Source organism: Amblyomma mixtum, chromosome 1 (assembly GCF_055824585.1).
Source record: "Amblyomma mixtum isolate Tamu chromosome 1, ASM5582458v1, whole genome shotgun sequence".
In the NCBI taxonomy this organism is placed as follows: domain Eukaryota; kingdom Metazoa; phylum Arthropoda; class Arachnida; order Ixodida; family Ixodidae; genus Amblyomma; species Amblyomma mixtum.
In genome coordinates, this window is record NC_143012.1 from 277,794,204 (window position 1) to 277,817,190 (window position 22,987).

At 47.0% G+C, this 22,987-nt stretch overlaps 1 protein-coding gene across 2 annotated transcripts in view; it reads left to right on the forward strand.

Moving 5' to 3' along the window:
- The first annotated feature begins 759 nt into the window (after positions 1-759).
- vtd (RAD21 cohesin complex component verthandi) overlaps positions 760-22,987 on the forward strand; it is a 34,067-nt gene continuing 11,839 nt past the window's right edge. Inside the window, exons 1-9 of one of the 2 annotated variants that reach the window (XM_089566103.1) lie at positions 760-923; positions 6,698-7,126; positions 8,420-8,526; positions 11,469-11,798; positions 12,566-12,742; positions 15,961-16,329; positions 18,110-18,484; positions 21,329-21,786; positions 22,572-22,730. In XM_089566103.1, the coding sequence (XP_089422229.1) occupies positions 6,753-7,126; positions 8,420-8,526; positions 11,469-11,798; positions 12,566-12,742; positions 15,961-16,329; positions 18,110-18,484; positions 21,329-21,786; positions 22,572-22,730 (2,349 nt within the window). In that variant the 5' untranslated portion in view covers positions 760-923; positions 6,698-6,752. The remainder of the gene's footprint in view (positions 924-6,697; positions 7,127-8,419; positions 8,527-11,468; positions 11,799-12,565; positions 12,743-15,960; positions 16,330-18,109; positions 18,485-21,328; positions 21,787-22,571; positions 22,731-22,987) is intronic. The other variant, XM_089566104.1, reaches the window with a different exon arrangement.

A 22,987-nucleotide genomic window follows, 5' to 3' on the forward strand; every position in this document is an offset into this window, starting at 1 on the left:
CTTAAAATAGCAACGGCCGCAGGAAAACTTGGCCGCGCTGACACGTAGGCGGTGCTATCGGGTTTCGTCCTCCAGTCGACTTTTAGCAGTGCGTGAAGAGACATCCGCTATCGCAGCTAACTGGTATTTCCCAGTGGCTTTTTGCCTAGCGAGCGCTGTATGGCAAGTTAGCGCGCTGAGCAAGCGCGACCCATGGGCGAACGGTTAACGATCGCTGCTCGGAGCCGGGCAAACTCGGCGGCGCGTAATGGCGGTTGGCTGGGAGCGCGCCCGCACCGCTTGCTACGGTTGAAGCAACAGCGCGAAGGACAGACGCTATCGCAAACTGGCTCCGGCCGGCCGAAAGGTCGTCGGCGCCGCATTTTCCAGTCGCCTGGGCTTCGCAACGCAGCTGCTAGAGCCTATTGCGTAGCGTCGCCTCCACGCCCCACAAAGGAAGCACACACAAAAGAAAACCGCCGCGTCAGTTGCTCACGTGATAAGTCATGTGACAGTGCTCGACGTTTAGCGTCCTCTACTAACGGACCCCTGCACTACGCCATCGCAGTATTTCAATGCATGCAAAAGTAAAATTTGTTTAAGCTGGCTAAAATGATTATTTGTGCAGAGAATTGATCGCATGTAATGTGTCCTTATTAATTAAAAATAGAAGGAGCTTATAATGACCGAACTATTCACTCTCAAAGTTGTCAGGACTACTTTTTTGCGCGTAGGCGCTCTGGCGCGCGTCGTCTGTTTTGAAACGGTAGAATCGGCGGGAAAACACCAGGACGCCATTTTGGATGTGAAAAAGTACGCGGCCCGTTTTTCATAGCGGTGCCGAGGACCGCTTTCCGGATGAATTCGTCGCCCGATACCGTCGTATTGGACCACCTTTGATCGCCGGAGTTACCAGGGATCACCGAGAGACGCGATTAATTGAGGTGAGCGCGCCGTGGCGCCTCCAATTCGCTTCATTTCTTTGGGTCTCATCCCCCGAGCGGCCAAGCCGCCGCGCTCCTCATGACATCTAGGGTGAAACGGAAGCACTACAGCGATAGCGCCTATTCCTGCTGGGCAATATTGGGGACCGACGGCGCACATAAAGAAAAAACAAAAAATGGTCGCCGATCTCGCTCGGACCTGCGGATTCTGGCCCGAGTTTCTTTCTCTACAGTTTCTGGCAGTCTTACGCTTTACTCGCGTCGTTCTTCGGGTGCTAAATTGTTTACCAAAGAGCGTCGGCGACACGATCGTGAAGTGGCCAGACATCGCCCGGCGACTCGCAATGGCGGATTTATCGCTATCGCCTGGCGTGGCCAGCGCCTTTGCCGATGTGCTGGCATGTTCTGAACCTGCGATTCTTAAAAGGGCAATCGTCCGTTACTCTCAAGTTGACGAACTCCCAAATTTGCGCACGGTAGCAGTGGTGGCTGCTTGTCTGGCGCTGGGTGGGGATGCTTTCCGGCTCTGCTCCCGAGGCGCTTTCGCCGTAGGCGTTTCTTTTCTACATTTTTTTTTCGTTCTTCGCGTCTGCCCGCGCTTCCGTATAACTGGCGGCCGGCTAGTATCCCATCCGTTCGCTGCGCGAAATCTGAGCTGTCGAGGCAGGATCGCGTGATTGAGGAACGATGTGTAGCCTCGGCATTATGAGTGCTGTGAGATCAAAGGTGTGTTGGCAGCGGTCGGCGGGAAAAATTCGCGCCCGTTTCGGGCAGTATCCGCCAGATGTTTACGTTTCCTGATTGAAGGCGTTGGAATTTGGAAAATGCTTTCATATGTTCTGCTTCGTCTTACTGAAGGTGTTATCTGCGTGCAGATTTATGGTTTCAGTCTTGTTTGTAAGCTGGAGGTAACTTAATTTTGACAACGTGCTAGAAGATTTTTTTTTCTCATTCGGTTGTAGCGTGTGGTGAAAAAGAAAATGCAATAAATTTTTAATAATGAGGCTATTCACTAATAATCTACTCCTCTGCGACAGCAGTGAACGTCTTGTTTCTCTGCTCAGTCAGGAGCGTGTGTTTTGAGGGCAGGCGCATATGCTGTACGCTTACCCGCCTTCTTTGCTTTTCTTACCATACTCTTGCAGCATAGTTTGTTTCCACACGGATATTGCTGACGCGTTGGTACCTCCACTGTAATTTGTTGGTCAAGTCGCGTCAATTGCGCTACCTCCTGTAATCGCATCAACTTTTCGCGCACATGTCTGTCAGTTCCGAATTTTAGCCCAGTTTTCATTTGAAAGTGTACTGAAGGGAGCAGGGCTAGTAAGTGTAATATTTAGTATGTTTCTGCAGGTAATAAACTCTCCCATTTGACTGCAAACGTATTCCCTCACAAACATACCACTGATTAGCTTTGTAAGCTCCTAAGTAGTGCTTACAACAAAATGAGCTCAAACTCCGTTCGATGTTTCACATGAAGTTGCACATACAGCTGCTTGAAAGCACTTGTATTTGCAACTTGAATGACGCAGCGTGACACTGAATAAACTGAAATAAACCAGTTCCTCTAGCATTTCCAAGTCCCCCAGTACTTTACTGAACAGAAACTTGTTTGTGAAGGTCGTTGCTGTTCTCGTTTTGGTATCTTTTAATAACGACTTTACAGTGAGAGGGGGATTTAGCCTGTGTGCTCTTAAGGAAGCATTGAATTCCATAGTGGCCTAGGTACTTGGTCGGAGGCCTTGAAAGCTTTTTAATATTTCTGTGCCTTCTGTTTCATACTTCTCGGCAAGGCTCTAAGAGGACTAGTCGATATGTGCCTAGTAGTGCTGTATTATGGCTATACTGACTGGCTGGCTGCCTGCATTCTGCCTGAAAGATTAGTACTTCATCTTAACAAACCGTCACTTAAGGAGTGAGCTCCGTTTAACTGGTTGGCACCTTGTGGTTGCCTTTAGAAAGTAGACAAAGCAGCGTGGAGCTCATTTGTAATCAATATATGTGGACAGTGCCTAGGTAGTACCGTATTAGCTCTAGTGAATCATCTAAGCAGCATTTGCTCTGAAAAGGCATTCCGTGACATTTCAGTACCAGTGCATTTATTTATTTTCTGAACTGAGCTCTCAGCTTGAGGTATGAAATGGATGTCGCACTGTTTTCGGCTGTAATTTGCACTTCAGCATGAAGCATGTAGCAAAAAGTACAACAGTCTGCGCACTGTGCGCATTTCAGTTTTTAAAAAATTTTTATCTCAAATCCCCCCTTTTTGGGGATATAACATGAGGGGTGGGGTTAACATAAACAACTGACAATTTTTTTCATGATGACAGCTGCGACATGACTTTATCTAGGAAGCATGATGGGCAGGTTATGGCTGCGATCTCATGGGGAATGTCATTGAAGTGACTTGCTGTGGAGAAAAATGATTTCAAAAAAGTAGTCATACGGCACGTTGTTGTGAAACTTTCAGTGGATGATTGATGTGATGAGACTTGCGTAATGAAAATGTGCAGATGTATGGCTTCTGTCTATGCTGAAATTAATAAAATTGTGAAATATACATAGGCTAGAAATGAATGAAACTGGCAGCTCTGCTTTGCATGGTTTCTTATGAATGAATGAGGTATGCTTGCCATGGATTCGAAATGGTGGATGCAGACTCAAGTTTTGACCTTATCAGTGATTTATAAGCAAGTAACTTTATATTTTGAGGGGCGTCTCAAGGATCACGTTTCAGAAATCCTAGTTTTTTATTTGCAGATGAGATTAGGTTTGTTACATGCTCGTGCCAGGATAAATCGTTGCTGATAGTGGTGCCTAAGTAAGTATAGGACGAGACAAGATTGACAGGAGAACCAGGAATCATATGTGCAAATGAGTGCGAGTTGCGACACGATGAAAATGAATGAGCTTGCATTTTGTGGAATTAAGGGTCATCAACCAATGATTGCACCATGCTGAATGTGGCTGAGGTTGTCTTCGGGGAATTCTCGGTCAGCATTGTTAGTAACTGGGGCATAACGCAATCGTGGTTAAAAAGACTGATATTACATGACACATTTTGTGGCAAATCATTGTAACTGGCAAGCTAGTTACGAAGTTTTGTTTTGTGATCTGTACAGCATTATGCATCTATGTGACTGCAACTCGCTTCTGTCTCTGTACTCTTTCTTTTTGAATGTTTCTGCAATTAAAATTCATGAATTTTGTATTGTGTTATACCTGAAAAAGTTGTTTGCATGGAATAGCATCTCCCTTCATGCACCCCAGGCTCTTCTATCTATGCTTTGAGAGGTAGTTAATTCGTAAAGTAGGGAGATTTAGTATATATTATTTGAATATAAAGGCTACACAATAGCTGCATCTCCCTTCATGCACCCCAAGCTCTTCTATGCTTTGAGAGTTAGTTAATTCATAAAGAAGGGAGATTTAGTACATATGATTTGAATATAAAAGCTACACAATAGCTGCATCTCCCTTCATGCACTCCAAGCTTTTCTATGCTTTCAGAGGTAGTTAATTCGTAAAGAAGGGAGATTTAGTATATATTATTTGAATGTAAAGGCTACACCTGGTGAAAAGAGCGCAGTTAATGAAAAGCCACATGATCCTTCTGCTATTGAGCAACAACATTTATTTGCACGCACTAAAATCAAAGCTTTCAGGGTGGTGTTGGTGTCAATGATTTGTCATCAGTGCCAATAAAACTTCGGTTGGGGCTAGTTGATGCATGATATTCTTATGGTGAACAATGAGCACAAACGCTAGATACTCCACAAAAAAGATACAAGTTTCTTCTTGTTTCTTGTTGCAAAGAGTCGCTTGTCTCTTTGTGGATTGTCTAGCGTTAGCACTCATTGTTCACCGTTAGAAGATCATCAGGGCCGGTTACTAGGGTGAAGGAAAGTGTGGATCTTGCACAGGTGTTGCCCGCCCTCAATCCCTTGTGTTTTTTCATATACTTGCTTTTAGTGACAGTTAGCATGCCTGTAGTGGCAGTTAGCATGCCTGTAGTGACAGCATGCAGTGTACTACCAGGCAAACCAAGAATGAAAGAAAGTTGGTGGCGTATGTTTTCAGACAAATTAGGTTGGCGATTTGTTATTGTTATGGAAATTGGGTCCTCGCAAAAATTAACGTTTGGCATGCTTTATACACAATTGTCTACAAAGCTCTCAGCTTTGTCTGAGAGTGAGCTGCACCTAACAGTGATTTCTTTGTTTTAAGTGAATTTCGCATCCTTCATGTCACAAATACGGTGGGTTTTTATGCCATATAGGGCACACTGTAAATAATATTCCATGCAACAGTGTGTGGGGTTGCATGCCGTCTACTGTTTTTTGTGTGGACATTATTTGCTGCTAGTAGTAACATTTTTTTTTTCAATTTTGAGTGTAATGTGCACCTTCGAAATAGAAATTATTTCCACAATGCTTTGCTTGTTTATTTGATTAATCACAGTATTTTGATTTTGCTGTTTTCGTCAATGCATATGACACTTTGTGGGAAATTTTGCACATTTGTGCAAAAAATTAACGCTAGTAATCTGGCGGGGGTGGAACAGAGTAAAAGGAGCAGACGAGGCTAGGAAATTTCGTGGGATGAGGTGGCCATAGCTTGCGTATGATCAGGTTTCTTGCAGGTTACTGTAGTGATCTACAAGAAACCTGGTCATATTTGAGGGGACGCCTTTGCCCTCCAGTGGTCTCACCTGGCTTCTGGTGCTGGTGCTGTTGATGATGATGATGGTGGTGCTGGTGGCCAACATATTTGCCTGAGTGAAGTGGTCTCTGGCAGCAAGCTCACTTTCAGGCCCGTGCTAATGCATTTAATTTGGGGATAAGGGTAGTACTTCAGGCTGTAACATCAGGATGCTATGCAAGACCTATTTGCTCTGACTTGCAAAAAGCATGGAATATGGTAGGGAAATTGGGCAGCCACATTTGTTGTCAGGCTAGGTCTGTAGTTGTGTGCTGCTACATTACATGGCATCTAAGTGTGTGATATTAATATATTATGTGGCATCTTAGTGTGGCTATGGTTAGTATCGGCTATCTTGCATGATGTGAAAGAGAGGCATCTAGGTACTCAAGAGAAATGCAGCAGGAGATAATTACTGATATGAACAGCTGCGGTGCCAGTACAAGCGTAGGTACAATTAAGCAACAGTCAAGTTCTGTAGAGCCCTTTTAGCTCTTCTTGTCTTTTCTAGTTTGTGCCTTCAGTGTGTTCAACTGTGCTGGCTTGCTGGTGAGCATTTACTCTCAAGACATTGACCATCTACTCAAGTGTTTTCACCAAGTTTTCACATGCATTCTGAAATTTTGATAGATTCTGCTGTAGGCACATTGCTTTTATGATGCTGTCCTCATCCCTAATATTGCTTCTTAATTTAGTCTTTTTATAGTCTCACTTCCTGTTCAATCTAGCTAATGCTATTTGAGTGCCTGGCCACAACCTGGCCATCATGCAGTAGCCTTGAAATCTGGTGGCTGCTTCTTTTGATATGTGGTAGTTCTGCTACACAGAAATTGAAATGTATATGTCAGGAAAGTGGCTTGTTTATGGCAAGAGCCATCTCTACGTAGGCATGCATGTCCCTTGCTTTGCTTTGTGAGTGCCTGCCATATGCTTGGTGTGTGTAAGAGGTGTCATGGCTTTCTGTGGTTGTGTGGGTGCATTGACTGCACACGTGTTAAAAAAATGGCAAGGAATGCCAGCGTTGGTGTCTGCGTGGCCACCAACTGCCTCTGACGAGGAGCTCACACTTGCAGGAGTGGACTCGTGAGTGGAGGGGGGCGTGGGTCCCCCTGACCGGAGGCGGCGGCCATGTTCTACGCACACTTTGTGTTGGCCAAGAAGGGCCCGCTGGCACGCATCTGGCTAGCAGCCCACTGGGACAAGAAGCTGACCAAGGCGCACGTCTTTGAGACCAACATCGAGAGTAGTGTCGAGGGCATCCTGCAGCCGAAAGTGAAGATGGCGCTGCGCACCTCGGGCCACCTGCTGCTGGGCATTGTGCGCATCTACTCTCGCAAGGCCAAGTACCTGCTGGCCGACTGCAATGAAGCGTTCATCAAGATCAAGATGGCCTTCCGGCCGGGAGCAGTCGACCTGCCTGAGGAAGGCAGGCAGGCTGCTCTCAGCACCATCACGTTGCCTGAGGTGTTCCATGACTTTGAGACCGCCATGCCCGACCTCAGGTGAGCCGCACTGGCACCTTGTAGCTTTGCTGACTGTGCGCTGCTTATGTATGATGTACTAAACTGTAAATGACAATATGTGCCTTCTTTTCCCGCTGTCTTCTGTCATTTATGCTTGGGCTCCTTATTCCTACCATTTGAAGGGGATGCCATAGGCTGTAGTAGAACGTACTTGTGGGCTAGTTGGTTCATTTTAGTAAAAGGTAAAACTGCGCGAGTCAGACAGGACAAAGCACATAGAAATGAAAACGACACCACTGCGCCCGTGGTGTCATTTTCATTTTCATTTCTGTGTTTCCTGTCCTGTCTGATTCGCGCAGTCCTGCTGTTTATTTTTGTGGGCCCTGCATTTCATAATGTGGATGTTAATTTGTTGGTTCTAAATTGAGAGTTATATGGAGTGCTGTTATTATGTTTGGCAGTAAAATGAACTGCTCAGAGTTGCTCAGGAATTTTAGAGCTTTTTTTTTTTTAATAAAATGTATATTCAGAGATGTTGGCACTCATAGAAGGGCTGGTTAGACCTTGTCACTTCGATCTGATTTAGAAACTTCTGTGAAGAGATGGGCATGACAAACATCACAGGGTGATATCAAAGTGTTGGTAGTGCTAGCTCTCTGGCACTACCTTCATAGTCAGTTGATGCCTGGGCTGCGCATATCTCTGCTTTCTTGCAAAAACCAATTATGAAAAATGACTGGGCTATGAAGCGGTTTCAAAGCTGGTATGATTGAACATCTTAGCTTTGCACTGCAATATATGTCACTTCTTAGTCAAACAAGTAACTCATATTTCATTGCATCCTATTTAAGAGTGGAGACCTGTTGCTTGATAACTAGCATTTTTAGGCGTTTTTTTTTTTTTTAATTGAAAGTGAAAAACTGGTTTGGCCTTCAACATATTGCTCATGTTGTGTATGCTACAGGGAGAGCTCAACCGCAGGTGCTGATCTTCGTTAGATTTCTCTGGGACACATTTTTGGATGGCTGTTCTGGAAAGCACTCAGATGTGGTTGCGATATTGACAAAACCTTCCTGTCTCTAAACTTCCTATACCAACTATTTCTTCCACCATGTGTAGCAGGCTGGCATACCATAAGTGCATACAGCTTTTACAAAGGTAGTCTGGGAAGTTCGCCTCTAAGCAAGAGGTGATGGGAATGATATTGTGAAAATAATGTGACAATGTGAAGAACAGTATAGAAGTCTGAACCGATTGAGTTCATGGCATTGAACAATTAAATGCCCAGGGAACGAGAGAGCGATCCTAAATGGTGACCTCTCTCTTGTGCAGCAACATTGACATGGAAGCGGCAGTGACATTGAACCAGAGCCGCGCGGAAGACATCACCCTCAAGGAGGACTATGGTTCACTGAGTCTCATGAATGATGACGGCTTTGGTGAGTAAATCCTCCAAGGCGTGAGAAGCGGGCCAGCCCGGGCTCGGCCTGGGCCGGAAAATTCGCTGTTTTACCAGATCTAGGGCAGGCCTGGATTTGAAGTTGCGAGCTTGGGCTAGGCTCAAGCCTGTACATAGAGGGCCTATGTACCGTCTTTGTCATAAGTAACCAGGCTGCGTGGTTTGCTTCTAGCTTGTATAATGGAGCCCTTGTGGCTTTCTTAAAGATCAAAACATGTTGGAAGGTAAGAAGACCCCCAGTCCTTACCTTTAACGACCATTTCAGCTTCAGGGAAGCTGTAAGGGCTCCATTGTACGAGCTAGAAGCAAACCATGCAGCCTGGTTACTTTTGACAAAGGCTGTACATAGCAACCACAAGGATGAAACAGGGCCATTTTTAAAACATTGTGAACAGTACTGTATCTCTTTTTTGTGGCCTCATGCCTGGAACATCTTGAAAATGAAGGAATTCTGATGTTAAATTCTTTCCAGGGAGTTCTTCATTAATGTGGAATGAGAGAATGCTTAACTATGCCATTTGTAGGCCAATTTCCATCAGTGTCACTCACAGTGTAATGTCCAAGTAACTTCGGACGCAGGCGTCTCTCCGCGTTGAATGGTACACGGGAAGTAACTAAATGGCATTTTTCAGTGATTGAAGAGCAGCAGACTGGTCTCGCAGGTTAGAAAGTGTGAAATCTAGCAGCGGGATGCACTACCACGGCGCCCTTGTAGAGAGTTGTAATGCTTGGCACACAGCTCATTTGCACAAGTGGTTCGGCTACTAAATTATAGAGCACCGCTGGCTTGGGCTTTTTCAGCTGTTGGTGGGCGCACGCTGTCGAATCTACCCAAGGTGTTTCTTGTCTGCTCGGTTTTGTGTTATGGCTCGTGACTGGACATTTGAAGTCTGGAGAAGGACCTTCATTCGACCACTCAACGGGCAGCTGTCAGTTCCAAGATTGTCTTTGACTGTGGGCCTTCACTTCCCAAAAACACATCTCTGTGCTATGAAAAACGCCATTGTGGAAGAGCATATTGTTTCAGGGCACTTCGCATCTTATAATGCATAGTGTACAATAAACAGGAGTTTTTGTTTTTGTCTCTCCTGAAACATCTCTTCTGAAATAAGTTCAGCTCGTAAAATAGTTCACGTAAAAAAAAGAAACGTTATTGCTTCAGCTTTGAGGATGTTTTAGTATTTAGACAGTGTGGGCCGTAAAAAGTGACCGATTAAAAATCTAGAGGTAAAGCAAAGAAGTTTATTACATGTGTATTCAGCTCTTTGCATCTGGCTCTCGGAACTTGAGTTAATCACATGCACGATCACTGTTAAAAAGCCAAGTGGGCAAATCCGCCTTATGTTCTCTTATTTTTGTGCTTACCATGCCAGTTATTTCAAGTATTGCTACTTGACCACCTTTGCCGACCACTTATGGTAGGAGTCTACTTGCATACAGTGAGCAGTTTACGTCTTGAGTTGCTGCGGGAATGGGCCAGGGCCTCATGCTGAGTTTGGGGGGCCAGGCCTGTGCTAAGCAGACTGATAATGCAGCAGGTCCGGGCTGGGCCCAGGCTTGAGCCACAGAATAAGGTGCTTGCAGCAGTGCTCTAGCGTGGAAGTGCACAAGGTTTTTGTGACTGAAGAGGCCGGGAGCAGGCCGCCAGGCTATCTCTCGACAGGAACTGAGGTTCTCTTCTTTGCATGCTGAATTCTTTTTGTGTCTAGAATTCCTGGCAGAAACAAAAGGCAGAATCCACATGCAACTTTCAATTCAATTCGTTTATTTCACCATATGCATGGTAGGAACTCTTGGGCAAAAAGCTGCTCGAGGCAGCTTGACAGGGCCCAAGAGACCACAACAAGGCAGGCCAGCGTGGCAATACAAACACCAAGGGAGAAAAACAAATATAAAATCGAAGCTGACATGTTCATACATGAGGACACGCAATACAAATCAAGTAGGTAGACAAGCAGTTAGTATTGCAATAGTGCAGTCAGTCATCAATGAGCGTATTACATTAGATGTTCAGTGTACATTCTGGATGCAGGAGAGACAACATTTTCAAAGTTCATTATTATACTAATTACAGTACGAAGTCAGACATTTTATAATGTGGCACATAAAGGAAAACATACTGCATGTATAAGAAGAAATAATAAAAAAAAAGAAAAACCAGCTTACACATCTTTAATTTCAAAAGGAACAACTACATTAGACATAACAAAACCAACATTTTTGAAGTGAGAAACATTCAAGGCAGTGTTTAAAACTTTGTCATAATGTGTTAAGAAATTGCTGCCTCAACTGGTTTATCGTAGGCTTAGTAGGAAATATGTACATGTTTAGAACCGAAGGGAGATTATGTTTTAGTGACTGATGTTTATAATTAGTTCGAACTTTATTATGCCATAGACCTTTGTTAGTCTTTGAAGTGAGGAGGGCATCGTTGCTGCAGCTTATATGGGTTTGCATGAGCATAAACTTTCTTTATAGTACACGATGGTAAGTTTGTGCTGGAACAGGTTTGGTTAGCAAAGGTCGGCAGTGGTAGAGGAAAAATCTCTGATGTCAGCTTCCCATTTCAATTTGTATTCAGCACTGTAAAACTGGGACTTTACTACTTAGTCTTATCGGAGGTGCTGGTGTTACTTTGATTGCATGGCGGTGTGCTGTAGGGCCTTATAGCACTTTACTCTGTGTAGCACTGGATACATTTGGTGCATCGATTCTATAGCCACTTTTTATTAAAGTACCACCTGTATGTTAAAGCACTTGACCGTTCAGACTCTATTGCAACAGAGGCCTGCCATTAAGGCGCTTGGCTGTTCTCTTGACATCACTGGAGCGGAGGCCTGTCAACAAGGCCTGCTGCACATAATGCGAGTCTGCTGCGTGATGCCTAGCCGTGGCCCAGCAGTGTGTTGTGCTTGCTCCCAGGAGACATGGGTTTTGATGACCCCGAGATGGCCCGTGAGGCGACCAACATAGACGAGGCATTTGACCAGGCCAGCCTGATACTGGGCGGGTCCATGCTGGGGCGCCCCTCCGAGGCCCCCCGGGGAGCCAACGAGGCGGGCGCCTCGTCTTCATCTGCGGGGGCCGACAACTCTGCCCTGGGAGCCCTGCCAGTGCCTGGCGACTCCATTGAGGTGGCGAGGAACGCCCGAGAGGGGGATGTTGCTGCCGACCCCTTTGGAACGGCGGCAGCCACGGCCACCGCGACGGAAGCTGGAGCAGCAGATGGAGCTAGGGAAGGAGCGCTACTTGGTGAGTCCATCGGCTGTTGAACCTCTTCATAACGAAACAGTTCATCTTGAAACTACTAAACAGCTTTTACAAGATAACATCCTTCTTTACTGTTGTGGGAAGTGGTAGTGTGTCTTCATGTGTAGTAACATTCCTCTTTTCTTTTGTGGCGGTAGCTGTTAAGCGCTCGTTCCTGGGTTTCTCATCGTGGTATTAGTAGTAGTAGTAATAATAGTAAGTCGTAGTAAGTGGAAGGGGTGGATGCATTGCCGTGGAACATCTTGGAGGGTGGGTACCACTGAAATCATCTAAAGGGTGGTCACCATGGTAGGAGGAGGGTATGGCTTGCTCTGAAAAATTTTTATAAAAAAAAAACTTCTTGAGTTTAAATTTCAAACTTTTAGTTGCTAATTTATAATGAAATTTGAGCACTTTGTATGTTCCAGAATGTTTTTAGTATTTTTTGTAAGAGATATTGTTTTGTTAACACGTTTTCTTAATTTTCAACTGTTTTGTGTGTTTACTGATCTTTTTTCCCAATGTTCACACCAAGTATTTGTGTTGAAATAAATTTCTCCAGAAGGCACGTTCTGTTGCCATCATTTTTATGCATATTACATTTTTTTAACACTCACATATTTTGCAGGAAAAAAATTATATCTGAGACCTGTTAAAAGCGGTCATTTTTCCCATGGTAATGAAAGAGTTAAACTATTTTGTTGTCGTCGTTTCTCTTGCTGTGTCTGTTCAGCCTGATTTGAGGGTGTGCCTGTGTTTCACCGATGCAGAGGGTGAACCGAGTGGGCTGTTCGAGCCAGCGGGGCTTTTCGACGATGCACCTTTGGGTCATGTGCCGTTGGACACCAGCGGTTCAGACAGAGACGGACCCCTCGGGGCCCCAGGACCCGCCCCAACTGGCCCTGACACGCGGCCCGTCGACGAGAGTGACGATGACGACATGTATGGTGAGTGTATGGCTGGTCTCCTTATGTGTTGTGCACATTGCGAACAATGTCAACAGCTGCCATGGTGAACTCTGCAGCGCATGTCAAGGGCTCACAACAGTGGGTTTCTCAACACATTGCCTGGTTTTGCATCTGGCACGAGGTACCCTTTGGAGACGGAAGTTAAATAGCATCACTTGGAATGGTAGCCATGTTCTAGTGTGTTTCATATTGGATTCAAACTTAGCGGGGTAGCAATTGCTGCTGTGCACTGTATGTTAGCAACGTATACCTTGCCAAATTATGCGTTGCCGCTGTAATTTGTAGAGAGCCTGTTGCAGGAAACAGCCACACTGCACTGTGGGCATGACTTGAGTTCCCTGCATTAGGGTACGTATATATGTAGTCATTTTCATAAGTTATTGTTGTCAGAGTATCGTAAAAACCCGCATACGTATAATATGAGTTTTTTTTTTTTTCTCAAACTTTAGCTTGTCAAATTTCCACCACGTATTATCCCCCCTTATGTAATGCCCCATTGGGGCCTTTAAGGGAAAATAAATGATGATGATGATAAAATAAAAACAATTCTCGGTCAAAATCCGCGCGAGACCTGCAGGTTTTGCGAGGCTCGCTCGTCGCGCCGCTCCGCTTGGCTCACCTGGGAGTGGCACCAAGAAGCCGTTCCGCTCGCGCGCGAGTGTTTCGCGCATGTGCAGGAGCACTCCCACTTTCAGTGAGAGGAGGCGGTAGCATAGGTCAGTAGTTTTGATTTGGACGCCACTTCACTGCGCTGACCTGACATCGCGACAGACGCCCAGGACGATAGCACCTTACATGACGTACGGACCACGAAAGCAGCACTCGGCTGCTTTTAAAAAGAAATTAATCGTAGCTGCCGAAAGCATCGCTACATTGTCTGTATCGGGTACGGAGAACCTGCAGTTACTGCCGCCGCACACGGGCCTCTCCAATCCCGCTGTGCATTCGGATTGCGGACGCTTGGGCCAGCATTTCCGAGGAGCTCTCCGGTTGTTATTTCAGGAAATGTGGAATGCGCTTGACGGTACCGGTATACAAAGCGATGACGATCGCCATAGCTCAGATGGATACTTCCGATGCGTGCGCGCCACCACGCATGCCGGAACTGGTCTGCGCATACTTGCGGCGCTTCTGTACCTGCCTCGCGCGCTACACACGTCGTATCCGGCGTGCCGGTGCAAACAAATAATCGGAGGGTGTTCGGCTTCCGCGACTTCTGGTACGTCTTCGAGCTGACTGCCCTTCCTTACTCGCAATGGTACGCGCGGATGAAAATTTTTTTTTCCGTTTTTGCTATCCCCAAATTACACCTCATATTATACGAAGGTTTTTACAGTAATATTTGCAGGTTATTTGTAAGGCTTTGCTGCCTGTTGCACTTGAATACCGTATTTACTCGCGTAATAGGCGCACTCGCATAATAGGCGCACCCCTAGTTAGGGCGCGAAAAATCAGATTTATTTCCGCGCATAATAGGCGCACCCCGAACTTGGCACTGTGATCAATACTGTATTTACACGATTGCAAGCCGACGCCTCGCCACCCCCCGCTTCCCAATCTTTATTTTAACAAAGTTTTTGCTAAACTTACTACTAGTCCCTACTAGTGCTGCTGCCGTTGCAGCTGCTGCGGACCCAAAGCACACACAACGACATCGCGTAGAACAGCCGCACACAGTTTTCAGGGATGCTCACTTTAAACGTCTGTTTGGAAAGCTTCATCTCCAGCCGGAAACGTTCCCGACTTAGGCCCACGAAAACCTCGGCGCTTGGAGTCGCGTACGAAAATTTAGGGACGCCGCAGTCGCAACTGCTGCACTTCTCGGCCACGTCGTATTTTCCGACCTGCCGCACGCTTGCCATGTTCGAGAGCAAACTCCCAGCCGCGTAGCTGTTCCTTAAGGTGCTTGCCCATCGAGCTAAAACAGCAACGCTCCGCGGCAAAGCCATAAACCATGATAACTATCGCGCTACCGCAAATCCCGGCACTTGACAGCAACAAAAAAAAAAAAAAAAAAACGAGCTGGAGATGCTGATGACGATAAAGATAGCGAAAGCGCGCGGCGGAGGAAAACGATGATGATGATGAGCTTGGCCTTGGGCGCCCTCCGTGGGCAGCGTCTGGAAGCTCCTGTGCATGTGCGTGGCCACCGCGATCAAGCGCCCGTTGCGCACAGCCGGAGCCGATCGCGGAGGCCTCGGCGCGTGCATTCCAAAGGCTATTCCCGCGTGTGTCGTGGAAAGTTTCGGTGCGGCCCTTACACGGATCTTTTTTTTTTTAACATTTTCTTCGCGAAAACGGGGTGCGGCCCGTACACGAGTGCGTTTACGCGGTGTGTTCAATTTTGAGAGTCGAAAAATTTCCGGAAATTTTACCCCGCGTAATAGGCGCACCCCAAACTTTGAGCCGGATTTTCTGGAAAAAAAGTGCGCCTATTATGTGAGTAAATACGGTATGGTTTCTACCATGCTTGTGACCATGCTCGTAAGTTCAGTTCAGTTTGATGGGTGAGCTTGCGAGTTAATTCCTGGCTGAAACCACTACATTTCGCTGGATGCAATATGTATTAATAGGCACTAAGGTTTTGGTGCATGTTTCAGTCCCTCTCGGAATCTCAATGACTCTTTTTACATCTTTCTCCATTTCATGCATCATTCTATTCATCTATTATTTATTAGACAGACTATTGGTCCTGTCAGGACCAAGGTAGGAATGGTGGGAACTGTGAAATACAAATAGTACAGCGAAAATGCAAAAGTGGCAAACTCAAAAGACAAACACAGTCTGTTAGGTGGTAATCTAGATACTTCTAAAATAGAGCAGATGTACTCGCAACACACAAAACTCAACGAAAATCGCGATGCAACTAAGCACACATCAACATGAGAACATTGCATGTGATCCAGTTCGAATGGTATGCACAGTTGCATTAGGTGCAAGACTTCGACCTTTCTAAGACACCAGAAAAGAACAAATATTCACATGGGGTAAAGATTACATGCCTTAGAAACTTATTCCTGTTCTTCACTGCAGGCAGAAAGAAGCAATTTCTGTGCAATCTAACTGGGATCCCTTTACTGTAGTGTACATTGTAGCCTGGGTGTAGCTTTGACCTGTAAAAACACTATAGATGAAATGTAACTGTATCTTGACAGCGAGACCTGTGAGCCCTCATACTATGTGGTTTTTTACTACAGACATGGGCCCTCCATCAATGGGTGCCCCATCGGGACCTTCCAGCCCTGGGAGTTCGGTGGGTGATGCCCATGACCTGGACGAAGGGGCCACAACATCGGCCGCTGCTGGCTTGGGAGGCCCGTCCTCCTCCTCAGCGATGCCGTCTGCAGATGTTGGCCTGGTAGACCAGCAGCAGCAGCAGCAGCAGCAGCAGCAGCAGCAGCAGCAGCAGCAGGAGCAGGCAGTCATGCCCCCGCCTCCTCGGCCTCCTTCTGTGGAAGTGGCTCAGATGGGCGCCACGGAAGCTGGCCCTGCAGACCAGACGACACTGCTCAACAACGAGGACGAGAGCTTTGCCCTGGCTCCCCTGGACACCACAGTCATCCAGGGTGAGCTGGTGGAGCTGGGGTCACCCCAGGATGTGCTGTTCAAAGGGATTCTCAACACCTCTCTCTCTGGCTCTTCTGTTAAAGGGACACTGAGGAGAAATTGAAGTTGGCTTGTATCGACAGAATACCAGCTCCTGATTACAGAAACGCCACTCATACTGACAACAAAGCTCTTGTAACATAGAAAAGAGCAAGAACCAAAATACAGGTATCGCCACCACAGGCCAAACTCGCAAGTACAAGCGTGATGACGTCATAGGACAAAGCAGTGTTGCTAGAACCAATGGTTCTAGCAAGTATAGGGCCCGAGAAGCCACAAATCACTGAGGCGTAGCCAATGCATGCGCAAATCTCCTTGACGTCGCCAGATGGTGCCACGTGCCCGGCAGCTACGCGCGCGCCTGAAGCATCGGGACCACTCAGCGCCTGCTCGTCGGCGTTAGGGGGGCTCCCGGTATTCCGCTAGCGGTAACAAGGTACACGGTATGCTAAAGGTGTCTATTTGCGAGAACTTCGTTGACGACTTCGAGAACGAGATCCATCGTAACGCTGGCAAAACGCCGGTGCAAATGTAAGCGAAGCGACTGTAGCGACGGCCGCAATAGCCGATAGATGCCTTCAACGTGCGGCCGGCGGTAGCTTTCGTTTTGGCTGCTGCTAGGCAGCCAAAACAGCCAGAAATCACGCAGTCTGGGTTACGCCATGTTCACGTCATGTTTTACGTCACTTAGTCCTGTGTCGTCATAGGAGAATCCCAAGTTTGAATCAGAGTGGCGGGAAAAACTTTTTCAACTTCGAATCCAAATTTCTTAGGAATAAATGCATCTTTCGCTGCTGGCCAAGTGGCAACAAAGCCATGACATGCCGAACTATCGGGTTTTGCTGTAAAAAAAATATTAATAGTGCTCTCCTCACTGTCCCTTTAAGATGGGAAGAATAGCATGCTATGCTGGCTTGGCCAGCCCTGTTTGTGCAGAGTGGGGTTGGCATTAGACAGCATCCTGTTGACTGAGACTGCATAGCATTCCTGGCGCTTCAATTGATAGCTTCCCATGTTATCTTGTTTTAGACTCGGGGTTTGTGCTAGGTTGGTTTGAAGAGAGATGCTAAGCTCCTATCATTTCGCTGTGCACAGTTAAGAGTACAAGAGCATTCTGTTGACTGTGACTTACTTGGCTGAAAGGAAAGGATTTGGGCATGGTGTTTGTCATAACAGAGGAGGTGGATGAGTAGTTGAGCAGCAGAATCTTCGTGAAAACTGCCAGAACTACTGCAAACAGTGTTTATTTTGATTCGTCATTGTGTTCCTTACAGATGCTGCAGAGAAGGTCTACTTAATGTTTCAAGAGCTGTCAGAGTTGTGTCTCTTTCTGTGATACACCAGCTGTGTTGGGATCTGGGGGAGGGAATGTGTTGCTGACAGTAGTCAGATTCTTTCTCCACCAATTTTATCTGTGCACAGGTGGGGTGGTGACATTTAGTGGTGCTAAGCCTACAGCACACGACATTGAGGAGAGCAAGGTAATGTGGACATGGCGTTTAGTGACAGACCGAGTTGTTGGTCATTGGTAATGTTCTTTGTTCTTTGTCTCCTTTGTTGTGAGCTGCAGCTTTACCATTCTTGCTGTGTTAATCAGGCTGCACTTCTACTATGGGTGCTTTTGTATGGAGCTCCTTCCCGTCCCCCTGCCTTTCTGTTCAGGCTCTGACCTGCCAATGTGACGTGGGCAGTGGAGGTGAGAGTTGAGCGTGATGTGAGCTGTTGCCTTGCTCTGTGCAGGGGTGGAGAAGGCACGGGCCAAGCGCAAGCGCAAGCTCATAGTGGATGAGGTGAAGAACATTTCCGGCGAGGAAATGAAGGCGCAGCTGTCGGACACGAGCGACATTGTGACCACCCTGGACCTGGCCCCACCCACCAAGCGCCTCATGCACTGGAAAGAGACGGGCGGTGTGGAGAAGCTCTTTGCGCTTCCCGGCCGGCCCATCCTGTCGCGGGCCTTGTCGCGCCTTTACCAGCGCCACCTGACCACGCGGGCTGTTGAGAACGAGCTGGCCGCCGGTGAGGACCCCTTGCTGCAGCAGCTCGACGACGAGCAGCAGGATGTTGAGCAGCCGCAGCACGAGGAGCAGCAGCACATGCAGGAGAACAGCCTGGGTGAGCACACTCTCTCTCTCCTTCCGGACACAGGCAACAGCTCGTCTGAGGCCTTTAACTTTCTGCAGTGGAAAATTTTAAATTGCATGAATACAAAGCAAAGAAGCGGTGAAGTTCCACAGGAGACGTCAGATAATGCATCAGAATGCACCTCACATTGAATATTATGTGAATTTTTTTCTTCTTCTGACCTTTTCAAGGTAGCTTAAATGACATTCACCTACAGGCTTTGAGAGTCTGTGAGAAGTCAGCTTTTTAGTGATCTTGGGGTAAAATGCGTGCATGCAAGTGCAGAGGAGTAGGTGGTTACGGATCTGGAAAGGAAGCGGTGCATGTCGTTGAGGAATAGAGGGATTTAAAAGAGTTGAGTGGAGTAGGGAAAATGGGCACAGTACTGTACAGCTCGAAACATCGGGTAGCGGTGACATGGTGTTGAAATCGATTGCTGCTGTGTTGGGAGGGGGGGGGGGGGGGGGCTGCATACCAGGCTTATATCCCAGGTGGGGCCTGAGTGTCATCTCAAAAAATTACCTTAGGCCTTCCCGAGAAAAAGATCCTGGTTATCTGCCTGCTGCCTGCATTAAAGTATTAGAGGCATGGCTTCACTCGATTTTGGCATGCGCATCTGAAGCATGGCCTAAGAAATAAAGTCAACATATCCACTGCTTCCGTATTTTAGTGTACTCTCTGCACTTTTGGGAGGGTGTTCTGAGCCATGGTTGGCGTACGCAGTTTGAGATTGCGTTATAATTGTAATAATATTTCTTTTATAACTTTCCTGAGTTCTCCCACTGCATGGTATATTCCTGCAAATGAGCTAAAATAGGCATTTTTCCGTACTACTGTTGTTCTTCATAATGCCCATAACAACAATAGCACCAAAAAGAGAAAATGGCTGCTAACACACAGCTCTGCAAAAAATGCTTAAATCTGCGATTTTTCACGACTAGAGGGCTTGGCCATGTCCTCTGCTCGGTGCTCTTGTCTTCTGGATTCTGCTCAGTCAGTCCAGACGACAGAAACCTTACCTTGACTGTGCCTCTTCACTGTTTTTTTTTCTTGGGTTTGCTTTCTCATAGGTGGGTGGCATCACCCTGTTTTATTTGTTTTTCTGCAAATATTTTCGGTGTGCATTATGAGCAAAAGGCATAAAAACACTATCATTGCAATACCGCCGCAACAGCGCCGGATGGTTCCATTCACGTGCTTGCGAATGCCATCAGTGCAGGCCACAGCGTTAAGACTGCGTTCACTGGAGCTGTGCACTTGGAAGAAAGCGTGATGAGACTTTTAAACATTCACAGCAATGGTACTAAACTTGCTTGGCTGAATTAAAAATTTTCTGGAACGTGGTGACATAATTTTCAAAGCACTGTGGTGCTGCCTGCTGCCACCATTGCTGCATCATTGTACATTGCATCATTGCACATTGCATCATTGCACATTGCATCATTGCACATTGCATCATTGCACATGTGGCTGGGAGTGCTGTGCTTCTCTGAATTCTGGCCTGGGCCTGTCTTGGGGCATCAGCAGAACCAGCCAGACATGACTGGGGTGCCTCTTTTCAAGCAGTGCTACATGCTGAGTATTGTTAGAGTGGTCGAAACAACCACTTGAAGAAACCATGGGTGCATAAGTGCACTTTACTTTTTTTTTTTGGTTCTGTAGTGCATTACAGCTTTTTACTTTGCTTAGTTTCCCATCACCCCACCTGTATTGTAGGGCTTAGCAGATATTTTAGGGCAAAGCAAGCCAAGGCAGGGCAGAAGTGAATTACAGTGCCAGGCACCTCCTGCGTGCAGTGGTGTTGTGACTGTGGGCTTGTGAGAATATTGAATATTTTCGGATATTCGTTTGAATAGTAAAATGTTCGGCATTTGATTCGGCCCGATTGTTTGTTATGGTGTTCAAAATCTGGAAGTATTTGTCTCGAGCAATTAATGTTTCTGGAACACTTGCTTCATGTGATTTCAGTTCGCTGTACATTCTGAAGGGTGGCATTTGTTTGACTAGTTAAATGTGTGACATTTTATTTGGCCCGACTGTTTGGTATTCAAAATCTCGAAGTATTCGTCTCGAGCAGTTAGTGCTTCTGGAAAGCTTGCTTAGTGTGGTTTTGGCTCAGCGTACATTCTGCAGAATGGCACTATTGCATCGCGGGACGCAGTGCCAATGCCAAAAAATGACTGTTCATTTCTAGTTTGCTTTGAACCAAAGAACTTATGCCACTTTCAAAAGTCACAGCACTCAGTGTAATGCTCGAATGCTAGGAATCAGCATTCTTCACCTTGCTGACAAGTGGATGACAGGCAGGATGTCTTGGTAGAGTGTGCTACCATGCACAATTTGTTATGCATACTGGCATTTCAGGATGCAGAAGGAGATGACAGCACAAAGAAGGGCGTGCGAAAGATATGTTTGCCTCACTATGCATTCCTTTCGAAGTCTCTGTTATCACTTGCTCCCTATTCTTGTGCCGTTTGTTACCCGCTAAAATGACCTACAAGTTAACTTGGTCTCCATCCCCTTGCTTTTGTTATTAAGGGACGGGCACTTAAGGTCTAAGAGCACTTGCTACTGGGCTAGTTGGTTTCGGTTCATAATTAGTTTTTAGGCGCAAAAAACTGACGAGATACATAAGATGGCACTTCGTCCTGTTACCTTCCTATGTGGCGCTTCGTCTTATTACTTTCCTGTGTGACTCGTCTGTTTTTTGCGCCTAAAAACTATTTAATTAGGCACTTAAGGTACAAGGAATACAGTTCTGTCTTTTTTTGTGTGTGTGTGTGTGTATATGAACAAGCTTACAAATAGGAGGATTGTTTTTCCTCGCGTCCTCAGGGCACCATACCAAGCGGCGACGCCTGGAAGACGACCTCATTGGTCCCCAGAACGGCAGCGAACAGCAGCAGCAGCCTTCTTCTCACTATGACCTTGGTGCACCTGACTTCCCCCACGGGGCCCACATGGGCCCCCAGGACCCCTATGGTGGCCCCATGGCGGCACCAGGCATGGTGCCCCCTCCACCTCCCGAGTACCAGCAGCCACAGCCCCAGACGCCCCTGCAGGACGGCTGGCCCACGCCCGCTGACTACACCTACGCCCAGCCACCACATACGCCAGTGCACGACTACGCGGCAGCTTATCAGATGCAGCAGCAGCAGCAGATGGCCTCCATGTTGGGTCACCCCATGACCCCTGTGCACCAGCAGCAGCAGCTGCCCCCTCCTCCTCATTTGGAGGAGGAGCACCACCACCTCCAGGGACACCATCACCAGTCAGCCGCAGCGGCAGCACTGGTGAGTTGCTCCCAAGTTTGGCCGACTTGGCTTTGGAGGCGGTGCAGTTGAGCACGCTTACGACGAACGTTACTGCTACACGCCCTTTGTCTGGCAAAGTCATGAAAGTGGTTGGCACAGTTTGTAATGCTGCCTGTTTCTGCCTTGGCTAGAAAACGGTGCATGCATATTGACTATTGGCCCCTCAGCACTCGGAGGTATGCGTATGCGTGCCTGTAAAATCCATCTTACTGAGGTGCTTAACCACTGGGTTGTTTAGGCCTGTTGTGGATCCAGATGCTTGGAGGTCGCTTGTAAGCGTTAGTTTTTAAGTTTCTCTGCAAAAAAAACATTTAGTGCATTATTACTACTAGGCGCATTTTCTGATTTTGGGCATACATACACATGTGTATACGTCTGTTCCTGAAGCCTGCTTTGTGGCAGATGGCCCACCGGGTTGTGGGCAGTATTCCAGGTGTGTACACCTGACAGACCTTCACCTGGGTGAAGGCCTTTAAGCCTTATTCAGGTCTTTACCCAAAGTCCTTAGGGGTGAGGGCCTTCATGGTAAATGCCTTCTGTGATCTGCCAGGTGTACCGGGCCTTTGGGTGAAGGCCTTCAAGTTAAGTGCCTTCCGGGTAAAGGCCTCTAAGCCAAATATCTTCATGGTAAAGGCCTTTAGGCCGGATGCCTTTAACACGTAAAAACCTTAAGTGGCCAAATCTTGCTCCTGAGGCAGTATAGCTTTCCTGGCTGTATTCTTCTCGTGTGAGGGCAGTGACTCATGGTCTGCCACTGTCTGCAGTTTCCAACACTCCAGCCGGACCAGCTGCAGTCCGAGTACCCTGTGCACCCAGCCACACCTGTGCCAGCACCACAGTCACCGCCAGCGGCCATGATGCCCCCAACGCCCCAGATGGGACCACCTCCAACACCTCAGATGATGCCCCCACCAACACCGCAGGTAACCACTGCCGCCTGCTGTGTGTGCTAGGAGCTGTTGGGGAAGCTTTCCAGACGCATGAAATCATCTCTGCATTCAAGCTATAACACAGGATGGCTACCTTTTGTAATCGGTAACTTACTCTGTGCAGGCATTCACATTTGAGTACTGAGAACAGTGGCTGTATTTTTATGGCAGCACAGCAGGGGATATTGGTGTCTGGCCATACCTTGGCAGGTGTAGCAGAAAAATATGCAGGTGCGGCGACGTGCTCGAGG